This window comes from Callorhinus ursinus, unplaced genomic scaffold (genome assembly GCF_003265705.2).
Source record: "Callorhinus ursinus isolate GAN/ISIS: 27379988/994484 unplaced genomic scaffold, GSC_fseal_2.0 scaffold34, whole genome shotgun sequence".
NCBI classification, from domain to species: domain Eukaryota; kingdom Metazoa; phylum Chordata; class Mammalia; order Carnivora; family Otariidae; genus Callorhinus; species Callorhinus ursinus.
In genome coordinates this window covers 11,419,439-11,439,886 of record NW_027397096.1, presented here as the reverse complement: position 1 = coordinate 11,439,886, position 20,448 = coordinate 11,419,439, and the positions used below count along the sequence as shown (strand labels likewise).

General features: G+C 37.1%; 1 protein-coding gene across 1 annotated transcript in view; it reads right to left on the bottom strand.

Moving 5' to 3' along the window:
• BCAS3 (BCAS3 microtubule associated cell migration factor) overlaps window positions 1–20,448 on the bottom strand; it is a 574,861-nt gene that overhangs the window by 340,257 nt on the left and 214,156 nt on the right. Inside the window, exon 16 of the mRNA XM_073879584.1 lies at window positions 8,968–9,232. Coding sequence (XP_073735685.1) covers window positions 8,968–9,232 — 265 coding nt within the window. The remainder of the gene's footprint in view (window positions 1–8,967; window positions 9,233–20,448) is intronic.

Here is a 20,448-nt window from a genome sequence, read left to right as displayed (position 1 = left end):
GATTTGCCAACCTAAAAAAGAGAGAGAGAATGTATTTCATGAGCAGTAAAAAACAAAAGAACAAATTCCAGGTTAGTTTCAATTGCTAACCATCTTGTGTGGCACTTAAGAGACAATTTTCACAGGGAAACAATGTGGCATATTCCAAATGAAATAGATAAAAAGATACAATGTTCTAGCAGAGTTCAATCCGTTTTTATAGCACTACATTTTTAACATTTATTTTAATGGCAATATAAGAGTTTTGAAAGATACTCCACAGGTCATTTTATTTACCTCAAAAACTATGCTATCTGAATCTCCCTCTCAATTTTGCTATCACCTAAAACTGCTCTATAAAATAGTCTATTAAAATAACTTTGCTATCTTTATTTAATAGATGGTGTCTTCAGTTAGTGCTTCTGAAATGAAAGCATCTTATTTTCAGTAAGGTACTAATTATGAGGTCTCTCTTTTCCATCCATTTTCCCTAAAGAACTCATCTGCTCTCTCTGAGAAACAATAGGAAGTGACATGAAAATATTTAAAATACATACGATTTTGGTGTACATAAAGGTAAAGACTAGCATAATATTGTAATTTTGCAACACCATAAAAAGGATGATAAAAGAACTTAAAAGAAAACAAATTCACTAGGAACACTATTAGATCTAACAAGAACAAATTAGAATGAAAACTTCAATCTGAACTAAAACAATAAAGTCCACATAACCAGTGAAAACCCAGGTAAGTAAACTAAGAGAGCCAAAAAGGTTTCATCCAGTTACCATGTATATACCATGTATATATACTCTGTGTGAGATGAGGCATAAAATTTAAAGCAGAACTACGGTGCACATGATTGATTTTTCTTGGCAAAAATTAAAACATACAAATGGAAACTTCAATCCACAAGTAAACAGTGTTGTGGAAAGAGAAGTCAAGAAACATCACATTATTACTGATTGTCTTAAGTAGGTGAAACTGTATAAGGCTGAAATGTGTGGTTGTTTTGTATTTACAATTGTGATGTGGTCTGAATCGAGAAAACTACTGATCAACAAAAGCAAGTAATTACAAAACCATCAAATAAAGGCTATAAACAATTCCTGAGTGGTAAAAAGAATGCATCCTACAGATGCTTTAAAAAAAAAAAAGTGATGCTACCAGTTATTTAAAAGCACTTCACTAAAACCTGGAGGCTTCAAGTCCAAGAACTCGGAGGCCCCTCTAGAGGTCTCATTCTCATCAGCCAGCTCCATTTGGAAGAAGCAGAATCTGGAATTCAGATGCCAAAAGCTGTGACTCAAAGAGGACTCCTCTCCTGAGGAACAATGAGTTGAGGGGAAAGGAGACACTTCCGGAAACTCTGGAGAACTGCAGAAGTGAATCCAAAACCCCTCTGTTCACTCAATGGAAACAGCAGGATTAAAAAAAAAAAAAAAAAAAGGCTAGCCCTATCACATAATGAATGCCATATTCCTGGACCTATATTGGAAAACTAGTTTGTAAAGTAAAGAAATGCAAAGACTCAAGAATAGGTGAATAAATCAATCAAATTGTATTTCCTGATGTAGGATATTAAAATGAGCAAAAACACATGCAAGAGAAGGAATGCTACTGCTCGTACTTTCAGGTTTGTGTTGGTATCTCCCTTCATTTCTGAAACAATATTAGAAGTCCACTTATCGGGATGCCTGCGTGGCTCAGTCAGTTAAGCATCTGCCTTCGGCTCATGTCATGATCCCAGGGTCCTGGGATCGAGTCCCACATCAGGCTCCTTGCTCAGCGGGGAGTCTGCTTCTCCCTCTGCCTGCCGCTCCCCCTGCTTGCGCTCTCTCTCTCTGTCTCTGTCTCTCTCTGACAAGTAAATAAATAAAATAAATAATATAAATAAATAAAATAATATAATATAAATAAAATAAAATAAAATAATATAAATAAAATTAAAAAAAGGTCCACTTATCAACACTGAGTCCAATAATGCTATAAAAGCCTCTACATAATAGTCACAATTATATTTCATTTACTCATTATTCAGTGAATTATTCATTTATTCTGTCAAATTATTCTTTTATTCTGTCAAATTATTTATTTGGGACTACACCAAAGTATGAAAAATGAATCAGTCCCGCATACCCCCTCAATAATAAACAGTATCAATAACAATAATCATAGCAGCTAATATTTTACTGAGGATTTGATATGTACCAAACACTACTTAAAGCTGGTGTGATCTGGACAGTAAATCTGTAAAGGTAGGTAATATTAGCCCCCCATTTTATAGATAGAAAATTAAGGCACGGGTATATTAAGCAAGATTACAGAGTTAGGAAGTCATGGGGGATAGAGTCTATCACAGGTAGTCTGACTCCAGGTCTTCTAACTGCCTCCCCAAGCCAGTTACAACTTTGTAATGGAGATCATTGAAAAAAGAAGAAAAAAGGTAGAAAGTAGTAACCAATAAGTACAGATAAAGAGCATACAGAAGGAGTAAACACATAAAGTTAAACCCTTTATGTGAAGAGCGAGAAAGTGCATCATAGGCTGAGCTGAGCTTGACAGATGCATTCATCATTTACCTGAAGAAATAAGCAGAAAGCAGTTCAGGGGTAGGAACAAGGTGTCGGAGCTGGAAAGCAAAGGCAAGTCATTAAATTTGCATGGGGCGTAAATAATAGTGGAAGAAATGATTTCTTTATTCATCACAAATTTACTAACTGGTAGAAGAAATGCTGTTCTCCTAGAGGACAAATTTCTGACCCTTTTCTTTAAAGCTCCCAATACCTACCACCATCCTCACTTCCTGATTCTATAAAGAAACAAAAGCAGTCTTCTCTTTCCCCTCCAACTCTTCCCCCATTTCCTTGCTCCCTTTTATATCAGTGCTTCTTGAAAGACTTATCAATACTGGTTTCCCAATTTCTCTCTTCCTGTCCTACCAAAATCCACTCCCATCAGGCCCCTAACTCTACCAAACTGCTCTTATCCCAGTCACGTGCCCTCTACGTTACTAAATTTAATGGTATTCTATCTTTTTCTCAGTCTTTATCTTAATTGACCTACCAGCAGAATTTGACATATGGTTCCCTCCCTTTTCTCAGAAAAAAACTTTTTTTCATTTGGCCTCCAGGATTTCTCATGTATGGTTTCCCTTCTATGTCACTAGCTACTTACTGGTGGAAGGCCCAGGGCTCAATCCTGAGACATCGTCATCTTCTTTTTTTTTCATACTCACTTATGCCTTCCAAACATTTATGTTCAGCCTGGTCCTTTCTACCAAACTCCAGGCTTCTAGGACCAAGTATCCACTTAATAACACTAGGACGTCAAAGACACATCTTAAACTAAACATGTCCAGAACTTCTGATCCTGACCCTATCCCCAAACCTGCTTTCTCACACTGTGTTCTTCATTTCACCTGAAGGTAACCCTGTCCTTCCAGCTGCTCAGGCCAGAGGCCTTACCAGTCATCCTAACTCTTCTCCTCTCATACCCGACACAACATATACCAGAAATCCTGTTGACCCTACCATCAAAAATGTATCAAGAATAAAATTTACTACTCACAATCTCCATTATAAACAATTCAGTCTAAGTTTTGTCTTCTCTCACCTGGATTTTTGCAATACTCTCCTAACCAGTCTCACTAGGCTTCTACCCTTGTCAAGCTAAGACTATGAATTCTCAATACAGATCTCCGTTCCGATCCTGCTAGAACACAGGCTTTTTCTCAAAGCTCTCCACAGCTTCTCTGTCTCACTCTGAGTAAAAGTCCAAGGCTGACATGATCTGACCACATTTCCTCTGTGACCTCATCTTCTAGTATGCACCTTGCACACTGAGCTTCAGCCACACTGTCCCCTTTGCCTTTCCTTGAACACTTCAGGCACATCCTCAGTGCAGGGATTTTATACTGGCTGTTCCTTCTACCTTGAACTTGTTCCCCAGATACCTGCATGACTTTCTCCCATACTTCCATCAGATGGTTGTTCAAATGTTACCATCTCAATAAAGCCTGAAGGAAGCTTTCTAATTTCAAATTGCAATCCTCCTTCCATTCTTTACTTCTCTCCATAGCACATAACACTACCTCCCAATGAACAATCTGTTCATTGTTCATATCACTCCACTAGAAAGTCAGCTTCATGGGAACAGGGATGTTTTCCTCTTTTGTTCACTGCTGTATTCCTAGGGTTCAGGAACAGTGTCTGGACATAGTAAACACTAATTAGTAGTTGTTGAATAAATGAATGTATCTCACAGCTGTTAAAATGAAAAGCAATGTTACCATGAATGAAAAGCTCTTCATTCTGACAAGTAATGATTTAAATCTATATTGTCTTTATTAGAACGTCTAAAGATGTTTGAAAATTTTGGCTCGAAGCCTTAGAGTCTACATTTTACCAATACTACGCCAAGTGTCAAGATACAAAATACAAACAAGAAAAAGACCCTATCTTCATGGAGGTCAATCTAATGGGAGACACAGGCATGTCAATGAGCAAGTAACATATTATAATATGTTAAGAGTATCTTCAGAGTGCCAATATCAAGGCTGATACAGATGACACCACACCAAGAGATTTTTAAGAGAGGCTTAAGAGATGAAGTAGTATTTTTAGCTAGCTCAAAATGAAATGGGGTTTTAGTAGGCACGCAAGGAGGGGAGGGTGATAATTACTTCAAATAGAGAAAAGTATATAAATAGGAAAGGGGCCAAGAAATGAACACATGTGGCATATTCAGGGAAGGGTACAAAAAACTAGGTATGGTGGGACAAGAAGTTAGAAGTAAGGTGGGATCTTCTCTAACATTCTCAAAGAATGATGAGACACTGAAAGATTTTAAGCAGAAAAGTAGAAGATCATATTTATCATTAACAAAGGAAATGCTTGTGATAGTCATAAAAGGTTGAAGGCTACTGAAACAGATGAGGTAAGAAATGGTGATCAGGTATTCTTAATCATTTTTGTGTCAAGGACCACTTGGACAGTCTGGGAAAGCCTGTGGACTCCTTTTCAGAATAATACTTATAAATACATGGAATAAAATAAATAGAATCACAAAAAAAATTTTATATATATAGAAGCATAGTCATCATTATAGTCTAAAAATTAAGTTCTGCTATAGTATTATATGTAATAAATATTTAAATCAGTAATATTATTATGTAACTGCAAAGCAATGATGAGCATATTTCAAAATATGTTGTGTAATTTAAAACATTCCAAGATATATATTTTTTAAATATAATGTGATATGAAAACATGTGTTTTATTGGTGACAATGTCACAAATACAACTAATATTACTGTCATGTGTTATCTATATTCAAAATAAAAAGAAATGCTTAATTTTGGTTAGAGGATAGTAAACACAAAGATATAATTTCTCCCTATGCACATTCATGGATCTTAAGTTAAGAACCCTCAGAGAGACTAAAGTCCAGGCAACAAGATAGGAAATGAAGGAGATATTTAGAGAGAATATATTTCAAATAAATCAACATCCTCTGTTAAGTTAAAAAAAAAAAAAAAAAGGCAAATAGATAAAATAATCCTAACCTAAACTGGATTGACTCCAGAGAGTAAAAAGGAAATATCCCTATATCAACTGTTATTTAACAGTTTCCTTTCCTTTGCTAAAAAGAGCACAAACAACGGTAATACCGCCAAAGCATGATTCATTTTCAAGATGAATCCCTCCCTGTTCAAAGGTTTACATTGTTTTTGACCAGCATCAGACTGTTTATCCACACAAACTGTAAATACATCATTTTTAGAACTAACCAACAACAATGCCCATTTTGTTTTGACATGTAAAACACAAAAAGAACATGGAGAAAAATGACCATCACTTGAATATCTACGCTTTAAAAATGAGAAATACTATACAGAATAATGGGGTGACATTCCAACATAATAAAATTTTAACACGTGATCAGGAGGAAACTGCCTCCTGAAATTCCTTCTTTCGAAGGGTCTGTTAAGTACAGCAGTACTGTCAAACAGTATAATCTCTTCTCCGAGACGCTTTCTGTTAGCTTCATGCAAGAAAAGGAAGAGAGCTGTGAAAGCCATCAAGCTGAGAGAAAATCATACATTTTTACTCAGAAATCGAGTATTGCTCTTCAACTATGTGTTCTTTCACAAATGACAAATCCTTAATTGACTGGCACCTCGCACCCTTCTACAAAAATACACTGAAAATTATTTATTCACAGAAATTTAATATCTGCCTTTTCCCTTGGACTAGAAGATAATACACGAGAGCAGAGATTACCTCAAATTTTTGTGTACATTATAACCAAAGCCTAGCACAAAACCTGGTATGTGGTAAGCTTAAAAGGGAAGGAAGAACAGGAAGAAAAAGAAGCTCAAAAGAAGACTTTCTGGATATATATAAATGTGAGGACTAAAAATCCTTCCTAATTTTTTACTATTATATCTGTTCTCTGGTCAACCCACATGCATTCTGAATCTTTCTCCATAAAGTGTTTGGTGAAATTTAACTGGAGAAAAATACTCAACACAAAGAGAAAGGTCCTCAAAGAACCTATACTATGAGCTAATTATATGACAAAATAGTTATACCTAAAAGTTTAAGTAATTATTTCTGAAGTAATATTTCTTGCAAATGGCTGAAAATACAAATATCCCATAGCTTACTAAGCCTTTTTTTTTTTTAATTCCAAATGCTTTTTTAAATGACTGTTTTCACCTAGGACTGATTCTGAAAGATTTTCAACCTTGAAGATCATGGGTCACTAGTTAAATTAAGTAAAAATAAATAACAACTGTTCTTATAAAAATAATGGGGCCAAAGCATAAAGCATCATCTAAAGAGAAAACAGAAGTCTTGAATTTTTTTTGAGTTACAGAATTTCTCCCCAGGATCCATTTTCCTACATATGTTTTCAGTCTATCTTAAAACTTCCTACAAAAAATACATATCTAGGATTGATTAGGTATTACAAAAGGATATATGTTTAAGCAGAAGCTAAAACAAATAAGGATGGGTATATAGCCAAAAGATCTACAGAAGTACTCAAACAAATACTTGCATACCCATGTTCATAACAGCACTATTCAAAACAGTAAAGAGGTGGAAACAACCCAAATGTCCATCACTGGAAGAATAGTTAAAACTGTGGTATATACATACAGTAGAATATTACTCGGGCATAAAAAGGAATGAAGTACTGATAAATACTACAGTGTGGATGGACCTCAAAAACATACCACATCATATAAGGCAGAAACAAAAGATCACATATTGTATGACCACAGCTACATGAAATATCTAGAGCAGGTAAATCCACACAGACAGAAAGCAGATTGGTGGTTGCTAGGGGCTTAGGCAGAGAGGAATAGGTAGTAACTGCTTAAGGAATATGTGGTTTGGGGGCACCTGGGTGGCACAGTCAGTTAAGCCTCCAACTCTTGGTCTCAGCTCAGGTCATGATCTCAGGGTCGTGAGATTAAGCCCCACGTCGGGCTCTGCACCCAATGCGGAATCTGTTTCAGATTCTCTCTCTCTCTCTCTCCCTCTATCCCTTCCCACCACACATGTGCTCTCTCTCCCTCTCGCATTCAAATAAATAAAGAAATCTTAAAAAAAAAAAAGAACACATGGTTTTCTTCTTGGATGAGGAAAACATTTTGCAACTAACTAGAAGTGGTGGTTCATTGTGAACACACTAAATGCCATTGAATTGTTAACATCTAAATAGTTAATTTTATGTTATGTAAATTTACAATCAACTGAATAAATAAAAATTGATTTCTGTAGTAATCATAATCTCTCTCTATAAAATTCCTTATTCTTAAAAACCTAAATTGGTCATCTGTCAAGGAGAACCTGCAACACTTTAGAAAAAATGTCATTTAATGTAAACAAATAATTTTTTGTCATTCCAGTGGAAATAAAATGGTACAACTATTCTGGTATTATCTTCCAAGGTCAAGATTCACATACACTCCCAGCATTTCCATTAAAAAATGAGTACACATTTGCAACAAGAAACAAGTGCAAAAATGTTCACTGCATCACTACATATAATAACCCAACACCAGAAACCTGTCAAATACATATCAACATCAGTAGTAAAAAGGACAGTTAAATAAGTAGAAGCATATTTGTACAATGGACTATGTAAGAGCAATGGAAATAAATGAAGTAAACCTACACAGAACAACATGAATTAATTTCACAAACATAATCCCATAAAGACATATTTTAAAATAAAACGCAAAGGGTGCCTGGGTGGCTCGGTCAGTTAAGCAGCTGCCTTCAGCTCAGGTCATGATCCCAGGGTCCTGGGATACAGCCCCGCATCGGGTTCCCTGCTCAGCGGGGAGCCTGTTTCTACCTCTCCCTCTCCCCCTGCTTATGCTCTCTCTCTCTCTCTGTGTGTCAGATAAATATATAAAATCTTTAAAAAAAATAAAAATAAAACGCAAATGCTGCTCTAAAATACACAACTCATAACTATTCTTCTCCAACAATGAATATTTCTTAATGAACTATAGTACCAACTCTGGATAAGACAGAGTTTTCTGGAAAAAAATCTATAGGTATGTGATTGAATCTATAAATTTATGAAAATAGTCTTGAACTTCATATTCCATACATATGACACAAAGTATGCCTTATATATTAAAAAAGTTAGCATGGCCAAGATCACCATTCCTATTTTGGCTTCAATTTATTCAATGACTTAATAAATTAAGAATGTTCTCGAATGAGGGGCGCCTGGGTGGCTCAGCCGTTAAGCGTCTGCCTTCGGCTCGGGTCATGATCCCAGAGTCCTGGGATCGAGCCCCGCGTCGGGCTCCCTGCTCGGCGGGAGGCCTGCTTCTCCCTCTCCCACTCCCCCTCCCCCTGCTTGTGTTCCCTCTCTCGCGGTGTCTCTGTCTCTCAAAAAGTAAGGATAATAAGAGAAGGATGGTAGGGGTCAGTGGAGAGAGGAAAAAATTAGGTTTACCATGCAGAGGTGATCCAGAAGGGCTACTTGATAGACCTGGAACAGGGCTACAGCGACCTCCTTGCTTAGACGTCAGTTCTTGTTCAATTTCTTCCAGCCCAGCACTTTTCTGGAAACGGCTCATACGATTCACAACTCGTGGGGACATATGTGTTCGAACGCAAGGCTGGCCACCATAAGGGTTGATGGGGAAAACATGGGAAGTCCCCCGGAGAGTACTAACCACAACCCAGCGACAGTCGTGGCTGAAGCAGATGTCTTGTACCTAGAAATGGATAGGGAAAAACACAAACAGGACTGAAACCATTTGGATTGATATGTTAATTAATTGAATTTAAATTTTTTTAAAAAGGGGTAAAAAAAAGAAACCATTTGGATTTATCTAGTATCACATACATATCACCAGATGTAAATAGAAATACTTGTCTTGTTAGCAAATTTACCTTATATCAAGTTATAAATTAAAAATTTTATTCTACAGATGAGTTTCATGGTGAATATTGATCAAAAGACATGTACCATATGACCTCACTGATATGAGGAATTCTTAATCTCAGGAAACAAACGGAGGGTTGCTGGAGTGGTGGGGGGGTGGGAGGGACGGGGTGGCTGGGTGATAGACATTGGGGAGGGTATGTGCTATGGTGAGCGCTGTGAATTGTGTAAGACTGTGGAATCACACAGATTGGGTGCTCGCTTCGGCAGCACATATACTAAAATTGGAAGAATCACAGATCGGTACCTCTGAAACAAATAATGCAATATATGTTAAGAAGAAAAAAAAAAGAAGATAGCAGGAGGGGAAGAATGAAGGGGGAAAAATCGGAGGGGGAGACGAACCATGAGGGACAATGGACTCTGAAAAACAAACTGAGGGTTCTAGAGGGGAGGGGGGTGGGGAGATGGGTTAGCCTGGTGATGGGTATGAAAGAGGGCACGTTCCGCATGGAGCACTGGGTGTTATGCACAAACAATGAATCATGGAACACTGCATCAAAAACTAATGATGTAATGTATGGTGATTAACATAACAATAACAAATTTAAAGGGGAAAAAAAAACTCCCTATCAGGGATTTGATACATTTTAGAAGCAGAGAATTCTGTCTCTTGCAGCACTGAGTGCCAAGTCAAAAATCAGGACCTAGGCAGTTTCACCCTATAGAGCTACAAAAAATTTATATGAATCAGGTTTATTTTTCTAAATTAATTTGCCTCCTAATAAACATAAAATAGTAAAAATAAAAACAAACATTATATAATGTAGGTGAAGTTATTAATCCAATCCTTCACTAAACAAATATTCATGAGGTTCCATGCTAGGCGCTAGAAATAAAGAGGGTAAATAAGAAATAATCTTTGGGAAGAGTTAGAGGAATGAGCCAGACTTGGTCTCATGGTCTGGAGGAACAACCCTGCACACATCTGCTTGTTCTTTTCCGTGCATAAGATTTTTATTTAAAAAAAAAAAAAGAAGAAAGAAAGAAAGAAAGAAAGAATCTTCAGGCTCACAGCCTAACAGGAGAAAAAGACATGTAAGAAATTTGTGAGAATGTAATAGTACAAAGTGAAGTAACTGTCTTATGTACCAGGCACAGTGGTTAAGAAAAAGGAAGAAATATATGAAGTTTCTGTGAGAGGTAAAAAGGAGATGGTGAAGTTGGAGGTGTAGGAAGTGCCTGGATTCTGGAAATAAGTTTTGATGTAGGATATACTTACAGAGAAGGAGAGAAGGCACTCCAATTTAGATATATTCAGATATTCTACATTAAATATAAATGCATAGAGAGAAGATGGAAATGATGAGCAAGTAGTTCAGCATATCCAAAAAAAAAACCATCAGGCTTGGCAAAAGTCAGGGCAAGAGGTATTTGGATTTTATTTAAGAAATAGGGGAGTCAAGATTTCAATTTTGGAAGGAGGATTGTGGGAGTGAAATGTAGGGGAGTGGATCTGCCGTTGGGATAAGGGTAGCTGAAGGAAAATTATGAAAAAGTTCCTTCACTAGTCAGGGATACAGGACTCTGAAGAAAGGTGGGATGCAGAAGAGAAAAGGTATCAAAACACCCTAATCTCACCCACCCCCCTCCACCCCTGTACCCCACACACAAAACTCATATATCTCTAGTGGTTGGCAAACTTTGCAGGCCATCCAGTCTCTATCTTCTGCTATAACTACTCAACTCTGTCCTTCTAGTGTGAAAGTAGCCATAGAAAATATGTAAATGAATGAGTGCAACTATGTTCAAAAGAAAACTTTATTTACAACAAGTGGTTGGCTACAGACTTGATTTAAGGAAAGTTAGTTCCCTAATTTGTATGACACTTAACAGGCACTGAATACAGAAGTTCCATTATTTTCAAATTAGCAAACTTAATTTCCTACTTTCATCTTGATATCAGTATAATGATAACAACTTGAACAAAAATGTCCCCATTTACTTTTATCCTTAAAAAAGAAAGTCAAGTAGGGGCACCTGGGTGGTACAGTCGGTTGAGTATCCCACTCTTGGGGTATTGGGATCGAGCCCCACGAGGGGCTCCATGCTGGCTTGGGATTTTCACTGCCCCTCCCTCTGCCCCTCCCTTCTGTGTGCACGCACACTCGCTCTCTCTCTTTCTCATCGATAAATTTAAAAAAAGAAAATGTATATATGTATATACCCATATATATGAATCCGTGGTATATTAGCTACCATTATAATATGAGCTAAGTAAAACTCCTTCAGCGGTCAGAGAAGCCCACACTTTCCAATACATTAGATCTTCAAATAAGCTTAAATTCAGATGAAAATCATGACTGATATTTCAGAAATATTTCACCAACAAAAGCTATAAGTACACATCAAAGTATAAGTCTTTAAAAGAGCCCAGAACCTTTGAAATAAAAAAAAAGAAATTGTAGTCTTATAGATCAAGAAAGGTACTTCATTGCTAGACTATTGCTAGACCAAAATTATCACTACATGGATAAACCCAAAATTCAACTGCATGCCTGTCCATTTCAACCACTGTGATATATGCCCTAATGACACGTTAATGTTATAATTAAGGAATCTCCTGAAAGCTGACAAATTTAACTCCCAGGGGTTCTAGAATTATGAATAAAAAGCCAGTCCACAAATGTTTTACCTCCATAGCTGGCCTATAGTCAGTTGCCTTCCAGCTGAATTGACTTATGGAAAAGCAAGAGACAGGCAAGGAGTGGGCCCAAAAAAAAAAAAAAAAAAAAAGCGTAAATAGCAGAAGCAGGAGAAAAGAAAAACAGTTCCAGATAAGTTTAATATCGTACTACCAAATGCATTAACATAAGCCAGAATCAAATATATAAAGAAAAAACACCTGTGGACCTATGGAGTAATTTATGTCCCATCCACAGTGCAACTAAATCACATTATCTAAAACCTTGTTCCGAAACACTTATAATCAAGACTGCTTCCTGGTCTGTCAGTGAAAAGAAGTTTCTTTCTTTCATTTTAAAAATACTTCTGATATGAAGTGGTGCTAACAATCAGTATCAAGGCAGGAGGAATGCCACCTCAGTGCTTACTTAGAGAAGTGATTCTGCTCTATGACCTGGAGGACACATGAGGATACTTAAATGAACAGAGAAGATATTAGCTGTCAAGGGACGGAGAGAGTTTAATCCTTTAAATAACACAGAGGATAACAAATGACCTACTCAAAAATGCACAACGATATAACTGTCTGTGTTATCAAACAAGTTGGGTGGTTTTTCCCACATTATTGAAGACAAGAAAGACTATATATAATGGCAAACTAGTAATAAAATGATGACATCATCTGCATGATTTTTGGACCTCAATTTTGGAGTGATATTTCTAGTAAAGATTTTCTAATCACAAAACAGGAAAGCTACCTGTGAAGTGTATCTCTGGTTTAGTGCTACAGTACCAAATATCATGGCAAATAACATTTACCAAGTACAGGCCAGGCGATTGTTAGAAACAGAAGTTTAAACTAAACAAGTATAGGTATCAAAAAAGTACTATCCAAATACCTACCCTCAAATTTAGGAAGCAAGCATATTTAGGTAATTGTGATTTTTAAGAATTATTTACTATATTCTGAACTCAGGAACTGACCCAATCCAAGCAGATCTGGACAGCAAAAGATAGACCATATGGCTCCGACTTAGCATTTCAAACTGGTATGAAGTTTGGAGCAGAGAATGAATGTGAACATGGGACAAGTACAGGTTTCTTCCAGAACAAGGGTCAGCAAACTTTTTCAGTAAGGGGCCAGAGAGTAAAATTTTAGGCTTTGCAGGTAAGAAAGCAAAACCAAGGATACTATGTAGGTACTTAGAATAACAAGAAAGAAAACAAATTTTGACAAAATTTTTACTGAATAGAATTTTTTGTAATGTAAGTCTACTAAATAAGAAGAATGGAATCTGTTTTTTTATAGGAGATAACATTTTGTTTATTTGGGGTTCGAAGCTAGCATTATTATCATCAAATGGATCCCAAGGCTTTATATGTTTATAAAAACCATTCTTGGCTCATGAGATGTACAAAAACAGACAGAGGGCCACATATGGCCAATGGACCACAGTTTGCTGACCCATTTTATACCACCACCATGGTAGTAAATGTAAACTTGTCAAATCATCATAAACTTCAAAGCAGAAAGGACCTTGGAAATCTAAAGTCAAAGTAAAAAACACAGTAAGACTCTCAGGTCAATATTATTCCTATGGTTTGTAAGATACTCCACAGTAAAGAGAGGGAAAACTACAAAGAAAGCCTTCCCCATAAGAAGAGTCCATGCAAGGTATTAGTTAGGAACATGAGACCAATGAGATTATAGGTCTTTTCTAAATTCAACAGCAAGAGGACGTTCTGTTTTGTCTTCGAGATGAATATAGCAGTAGTCAGTTCAACATTAATACATAACTACTAGAGAAAGTCATCTGAGTTGAAAAAAAAAAATCACACATACACACATAAACCCCACAACCCAGAGATAACTATATCAAGTTATCCTGGACATCTCAATGCATAGACAGGTATGTACAGATATTTATGTGTATATTTATGTGTACATATGTGTGTGTGTATGTGTGTATATATGTATATATACAAATATAGATACATAAAGACATGTGCATGCACATACACATATTTTTCACTGGATAAGAGTAACCAATTTGAAATATAAAATAATCATTAAACTTCAATATTATACAAGATAGTGAAAACACATGGAAACAGCACTATAAGTATAAAGACTTTACATGTGATTACAGGCTTTCCCTACAGGTAGCATGTAATAGTAAATATATCACTTACTAGCTACACAGCCATAGAAACATTAGTTAACAACTCTCTGCCTTATTTCTTCATTTGCAAAATGGGAACAATAATGCAAGTTTCATGGGGTTTTAGGTTTAATGAATTACCATGTAAAGCACTTAGAACACTGCCTATCACTTAATAAGCACTGAACAAAGATGTTTGCTGTAATTATCATAATTACCATAAAAATACATCCCTACTCTGTTCAAACATCTCTGTTTTCACTGCTAACAACATAGACTAAACCACTATCATCACTTCAACAGGTTACTACATTAGACTCCTAACTGGACTCTTACTTAAGACCACCTACAAGCAATAAAAGACAAAGTAGATAAATTATACTTACTCAAAATTAAAAACTTTCCTGCACCAAAGAATACTATCAAAAAAATAAAAAGACAACCACAGACTATGAGAAGATATTTCCTAATAATATATCTGATAAGGGTCCAGCATGTAAAATACTTAAATAAGTCTTTCAACTCAACAACATAAAGACAAATAATTCAATTTAAAAAAAGCAAAAAAAAATTGAATATTTTTCCAAAGAAGATATAGAAATGGCCAAAAAGCACATGAAAAGATGCTCAACATCTTTAGTCATTAGGGAAATGTAAATAAAAAACACAATGAGATACCACTTCATACTGAAAAGAATGGTTATAAAAAAAGATAAGATAAGTGTTGATAAGGATGTGGAGAAACTTGAACCCTCATACATTGCTGGGAAAAAGGAAAACAGTGCAGCCACTTGGAATTCCTCTAAAAGCTAAACATAGACTTTCATCCTTAGATACCCAAGAGAACTGAAAACATGTTCAAACAGAAACCTACACACTAATGTTCATAGCAGTATTCCACTTTCCTTAGTGGAAACAACCCAAATGTCTACCAACTAATAAGTGGAAAAAAATGTGGTCTATACATACAAAGGAATATTATTCAGGTACAAAAAGCAATAAAGTTCTGATACATGCTACAACATGAATGAACTTTGAAAACACGATGTAAAATGAAAGAAGACAGACAGAAAAGGCTACCGTTATCTGATTCCATTTATATGAAATGGACAAAATAAGCAGATCCATAGAGACAGAAAATAGGTTAACAACTGCCAAGGGCCAGGGAGACTAGAAGGGGGAGTAGCCGCTCATGGGTAACCAGGTTTCTTTCCAGGGGGATGAAAATGTTCTGGAACAAAATAAAATAGTGATTGATATACAAGTCTGTATACTAAAAACCACAAAACTGTACACTTTAAAAGGGTGAACTTTATGTATGTGAATTATGGAAAAAAACTAGTTAGGTCACTGAAAGGTAAGTTCTATAACCTCTTTTTATAGTTTGTGGTTTCATTTAACTGTCCTTTAGTTCTTTGAAATGTCTCTATTGTTCTAGGCTCAAAAGAAGATAAGCAACTGCTAAGAAGCCTAAGCTAGCAGTTTATCTGTGTCCATCTTGGCTCACTTCATATCTGGGGTTGGGGTAATATGGGGAAACACTATAACCAGATGTTCTTATTATTAAGTTTCCTCCATTCAGCAAAGAAGTGTGGCATAAAATGATAGAAAAAAAATCAAGCAGAGTACCTGAAGTAGTATGGGACTCCTCCTTAGACACTCACTATAATCATTTAGAGCTTTTAAGTATACAAATGTCAGGATTCTTAACTAATGGGATATGAATTTAAAAAATACGGACTGCTTAATTAAATGTTTTGCAAATCTGTATTAGGCTATATAGTTTATTGTTCATTAAATGGTTCCTGTCTTGTTTGGAATATTGATAACATCTCACACTTGTTTTCTATTATAATGATGTAAAATTTGGCTATCAGAAACCATTAGGCCTCTAGAAAGCTAATATATTTGTTCCTTAAAATATAATGTAGCTATATTCCAATAATTCTAATTTATACAAATATTTTTTGACAAACTGAATTATCCTTAAGTATTTTGTTGATTTAATAATCCAAAACAATGATATTTGGAGTAACCAAATCCAATATAGCAGACATACACTCAGAACAATTATGTCCATTTTATCAAAACCTAAAAAAACCCCACCCCAAATGTATATTTAATTCACAAAACAGGTTGAATTCAAATTACATATGACACAAGAGTATTTGAGCACTAGAATTAAGTGGTACCCCATTTAAGCATCTAAGATATAGAAATCAGCATTTTCCAGGGCTCCAATTTATGCCACAAATTCACCACCAAAACCCAATTAACTAATAACGGCGATAAAAGTATAGGGTTATTATTTTTTTCTTTTGAGAGGGAAAGCGAGGGAGGAGGCAGAGGGAGAGGCAGAGGGAGAGGGAGAATCCCAAGCAGGCTCCACACCCAGCACAGAGCCCAATGCAGGACTCGATCTCACAATCCCAAGATCATGACCTCAGACGAAATCAAGAGTCAGACACTTAACCAACTGAGCCACCCAGGTGCCCCAAAGTTTAGGATTATTTTGACATCCTAAAATCTAAAGTGAAGTTCCTCAAACTTTAGTGTGAAAAGAAGCACCTAAGTAACTTGTAAGAAGTGCAAATAAGTTGATCCCCCCTTCAGGATTATGATTCTGCAGGTATTGGGAGGTGAGAGAGACATGACCAAGAAATTTGCAGTTTCAGAACACTCAGCTGATGACTCTGCCACTAACCTAAAGTCTGTAATACAGAGCCAGAAAATAAAGTGACCAAAAATGGCAGTCCCCCTAATTCCATAGCAAATGTTAGAAAGCATAAAAAGATATATTTTTTAAAGATTTTATTTATTTACTTGACAGAGAGAGAGAGAGAGAGAGTGAGAGCAGGAACACAAGCAGGGAAGTGGGAGAGGGAGAAGCAGGCTTCCTGAGGAGCAGGGAGCCCGATGCGGGGCTCAATCCCAGGACCCTGGGATCATGACCTGAGCCGAAGGCAGTCACTTAACCAACTGAGCCACCCAGGTGCCCCTAAAAAGATATTTTTTTAAAAAAACAAAGTAATATCAATGATTGCCTTAGGGTAAGGGTGAGGCAGAAAATTTTAAAAAGCTGTAGGAAGTTTTCTGGGATGATGAAAATGTTGTGTAGATTGATTGTAGTGATGGATATATGGATGTGACTAGTAAATGGCAAATCGAACACCCATCTCCAACGTTTCCTCCCTCACCTGACACCAGGAGCTTCATATGTGCTAGCCCAGCTTCTCCAATAGCCCAGGATGCTATTGCAGGATTCTGGGAAAGTATTCGCTTTCTGATATAAGAAATTAACATCACTGAGGCTGTCCATACTCCCCATCTTAGCGCCTTGAATTCAGAAATGATGCCCAGAAGAATGGCAATTATATAAAGCCATCACAAGGGAAAGAACAAAAAAGTCACAAAAACATTGCCAAACAAATGTACCAAACCAGCAACAGCCTTCTTATAACGTGACAAAAATAAACCCTGATTTTTTAAAACCATCGTTAAATGTGATTTTCTTTCTGTAGCCAAACATATGCCTAATGACTCAAATACCAATTTGTTCTCCAATTCTTTAAAAATTCTCTTTAAAAAAAAAAAGGAAAGAAAACCCAAAAGCAGACAGTACGTGGATAAAAAGTCTACAATCCAAGACTATTATAGTTTCAGAAGCCTGTAAAAATGGCAACCAAAGCCATAAAGACAAGTCCCATATAGCAAATATTAACTGGCCAACGTCCAAGTCCTCAGATGATGTTATATTTAATGAAAACTTACAGGAAAATAAGAAGCTATCTGCTTAAGAATTAATATACGAGTTCTAGAGACATACCCAACACAACATTTCAACAAATTTTATCCTTCAAAATCGATATAGATACTTTCATTTAAAATACTGTAATTCTGACTATCATGACAAGGTTAATGGCAATAAAAGTTTGCTTGGGAATAAGTTGCTTAGAATGGAAATGTTTTGAAGATGGATAATCCACACATAGCCTCTAGCCTATCTGCCCACTCCCTCCCTATGAATTCTTCAAAATCATTCAGTCAGTAAATATTTATGGAAAGCTTCTTACATGTTTTACATGCTTCTAAGTGCCAAAACTTAAAAAATGAGCTAATGCTAATAAGTAGCCTGCAATTATCATCTGAACCAACAACTACACTGTTGGGCATCTACGTCAGAGAAGTGAAAACGATGTTCACGTAACATATTCATTATAGCCCCAAACTGTAAATGGTCCAGGTGAATGTGTGAACAACCTGTGTGAGTTAGGTCTACTTATAAAAGGGCAACGTGAGGGAACTGTTCAGTATCCTCATGGACACACACACCTACAGAGGTGATTAAATCGTATACCTAAACACACACATACACACTCATTTCCACACACACAAATGCACAAACGAGTATAGGTAAATCTAGTGAAATCTGAAAAAGATCAGGGATTGTACCAATGTCAGTATCCTGGTTTGATATACTCTAGTTTTGCAAAATGTTACCCATTGAAATATACTGGATCAAGAGTACACGAGATCTCTTAGTACTATTTCTTACAAGTCCATATGAATCTACAATTATTTCAATAAAAATCTGAACTGAATATAAAGTGAATATGATGCTGCACACACACCACAGAGCCAGCAGGCTAATATGGCTGGCTCCTGCTGTGATCTGACCTTGAGAGGTAACAAGGATGGGGGGTATCCAAAATGCCAGAAGCTGCAGGGGTGAAACTTGGCAGTGTTGAGAGAGTGGGCAGAAAACAAAGGGGTGGTGATGCCTGGACACTCACTGGATGCTGGCAAGTAGCACTACTGGCCATGGGGAAATAAGTGGCACCCACCCTAGGGAACAATCACTTGGCAAGTGAGAGAAAGGCCAACACTTCTGGTTGCCCCCAGACTATCTACAGGCCAGCCTCCTCCGCCAACAAGACGGAGGATAACGTGACCGCCGGGCAGCTGTTACTAGAACAACGGACATGTGCACATTAAATACATTAGTCCATGTTCTCCTGTAGGGAAAAGTAGTCCACGTCCTGGTGGGGCCTGATAAATGTGTAACTGGTATCAATGGTTTAACTGATTGTACTCACATGCTTTTAAGTGTCAGAGGGTATATCCTCTGCCATGCAGGCTGAAATGATAATGCAGAAAGCGCACAACAGACCACTTACTAGGCTTCCAGTTCCTTCCCATGTTATACAATAGAAACAACAGAATCCCAGTAAGAAAAAGGCAGTGACTTAATGGCTGCTGAAGTACTCAGGTGTTAGCCCAGTACAACATCGCCACCTGCCTGATCCAGCAACCAAATACACTCCCTTTTTCAGATGGTGGCTCCTAACCTGCTATTCAGTTCTTGTAAATGAACAACTGACCCAGGAGGCCTTGTGATTTTCCAGACCAACACTGGGTTCGGTCAACTCAAATTTGATGGTAAACATGGTGGTGAGGGCCCAACAGAGCTTGCTAAGTCAAATGGAAATGGTATGTTCCACAGTACGTTCCAGCCCAGCCCTCAAAGCATCTTGTTTTTACAGCTACTTTATCAGCTACTCCACGGCCTAAAGCAACGCCACTGGTTCAACAGACCCTTGGTTCACAGAACTTCCTCTGAACGCCTGCCTGTGCCTGATTCCCTGACGGCTTGGCTAAGATGAAGGCTGATGGTGTCCACTAGCCTGTGGCAGCTGCACAACCCCAGCAAAAACTCTGCTGGGACAAATGAAGTAAAGCCCTATCAGCACAGTAGGATAATGGAAAGCTGTCACTTCTGTTTTAATTGACGGGCCACGATAGCTGTGGGTTTACGTATTGTCTATGATGTGTTTGTACTGTAATGGCAAAGGTGAGTACACAGAATACATACCGTGCAGAGTTTAAATATTTACTACTAGCCCTTTACAGAAAAAAGTTTGCTGACCCTGCTCTAAACAAGACTGCTGACACTTTGGGAGCTGCCAATGGCCTAGCCAAACCTAGTGTGGGTTGCCATGAGAAAGACTACATACTGGCAGATTGCAGACGTCCCTTCTTTTAGGGCTAAGAGCTGCACAGACAAATCGCGGCTAGTAAATGAACAATCTGGGTCACTCTCACCCAAGGTAAGATGCTATCCACTGATGGGAAGGACTAGAATCAAGCTGCTCATCAAGACTGTATTGCCGGGGCGCCTGGGTGGCTCAGTTGGTTAAGC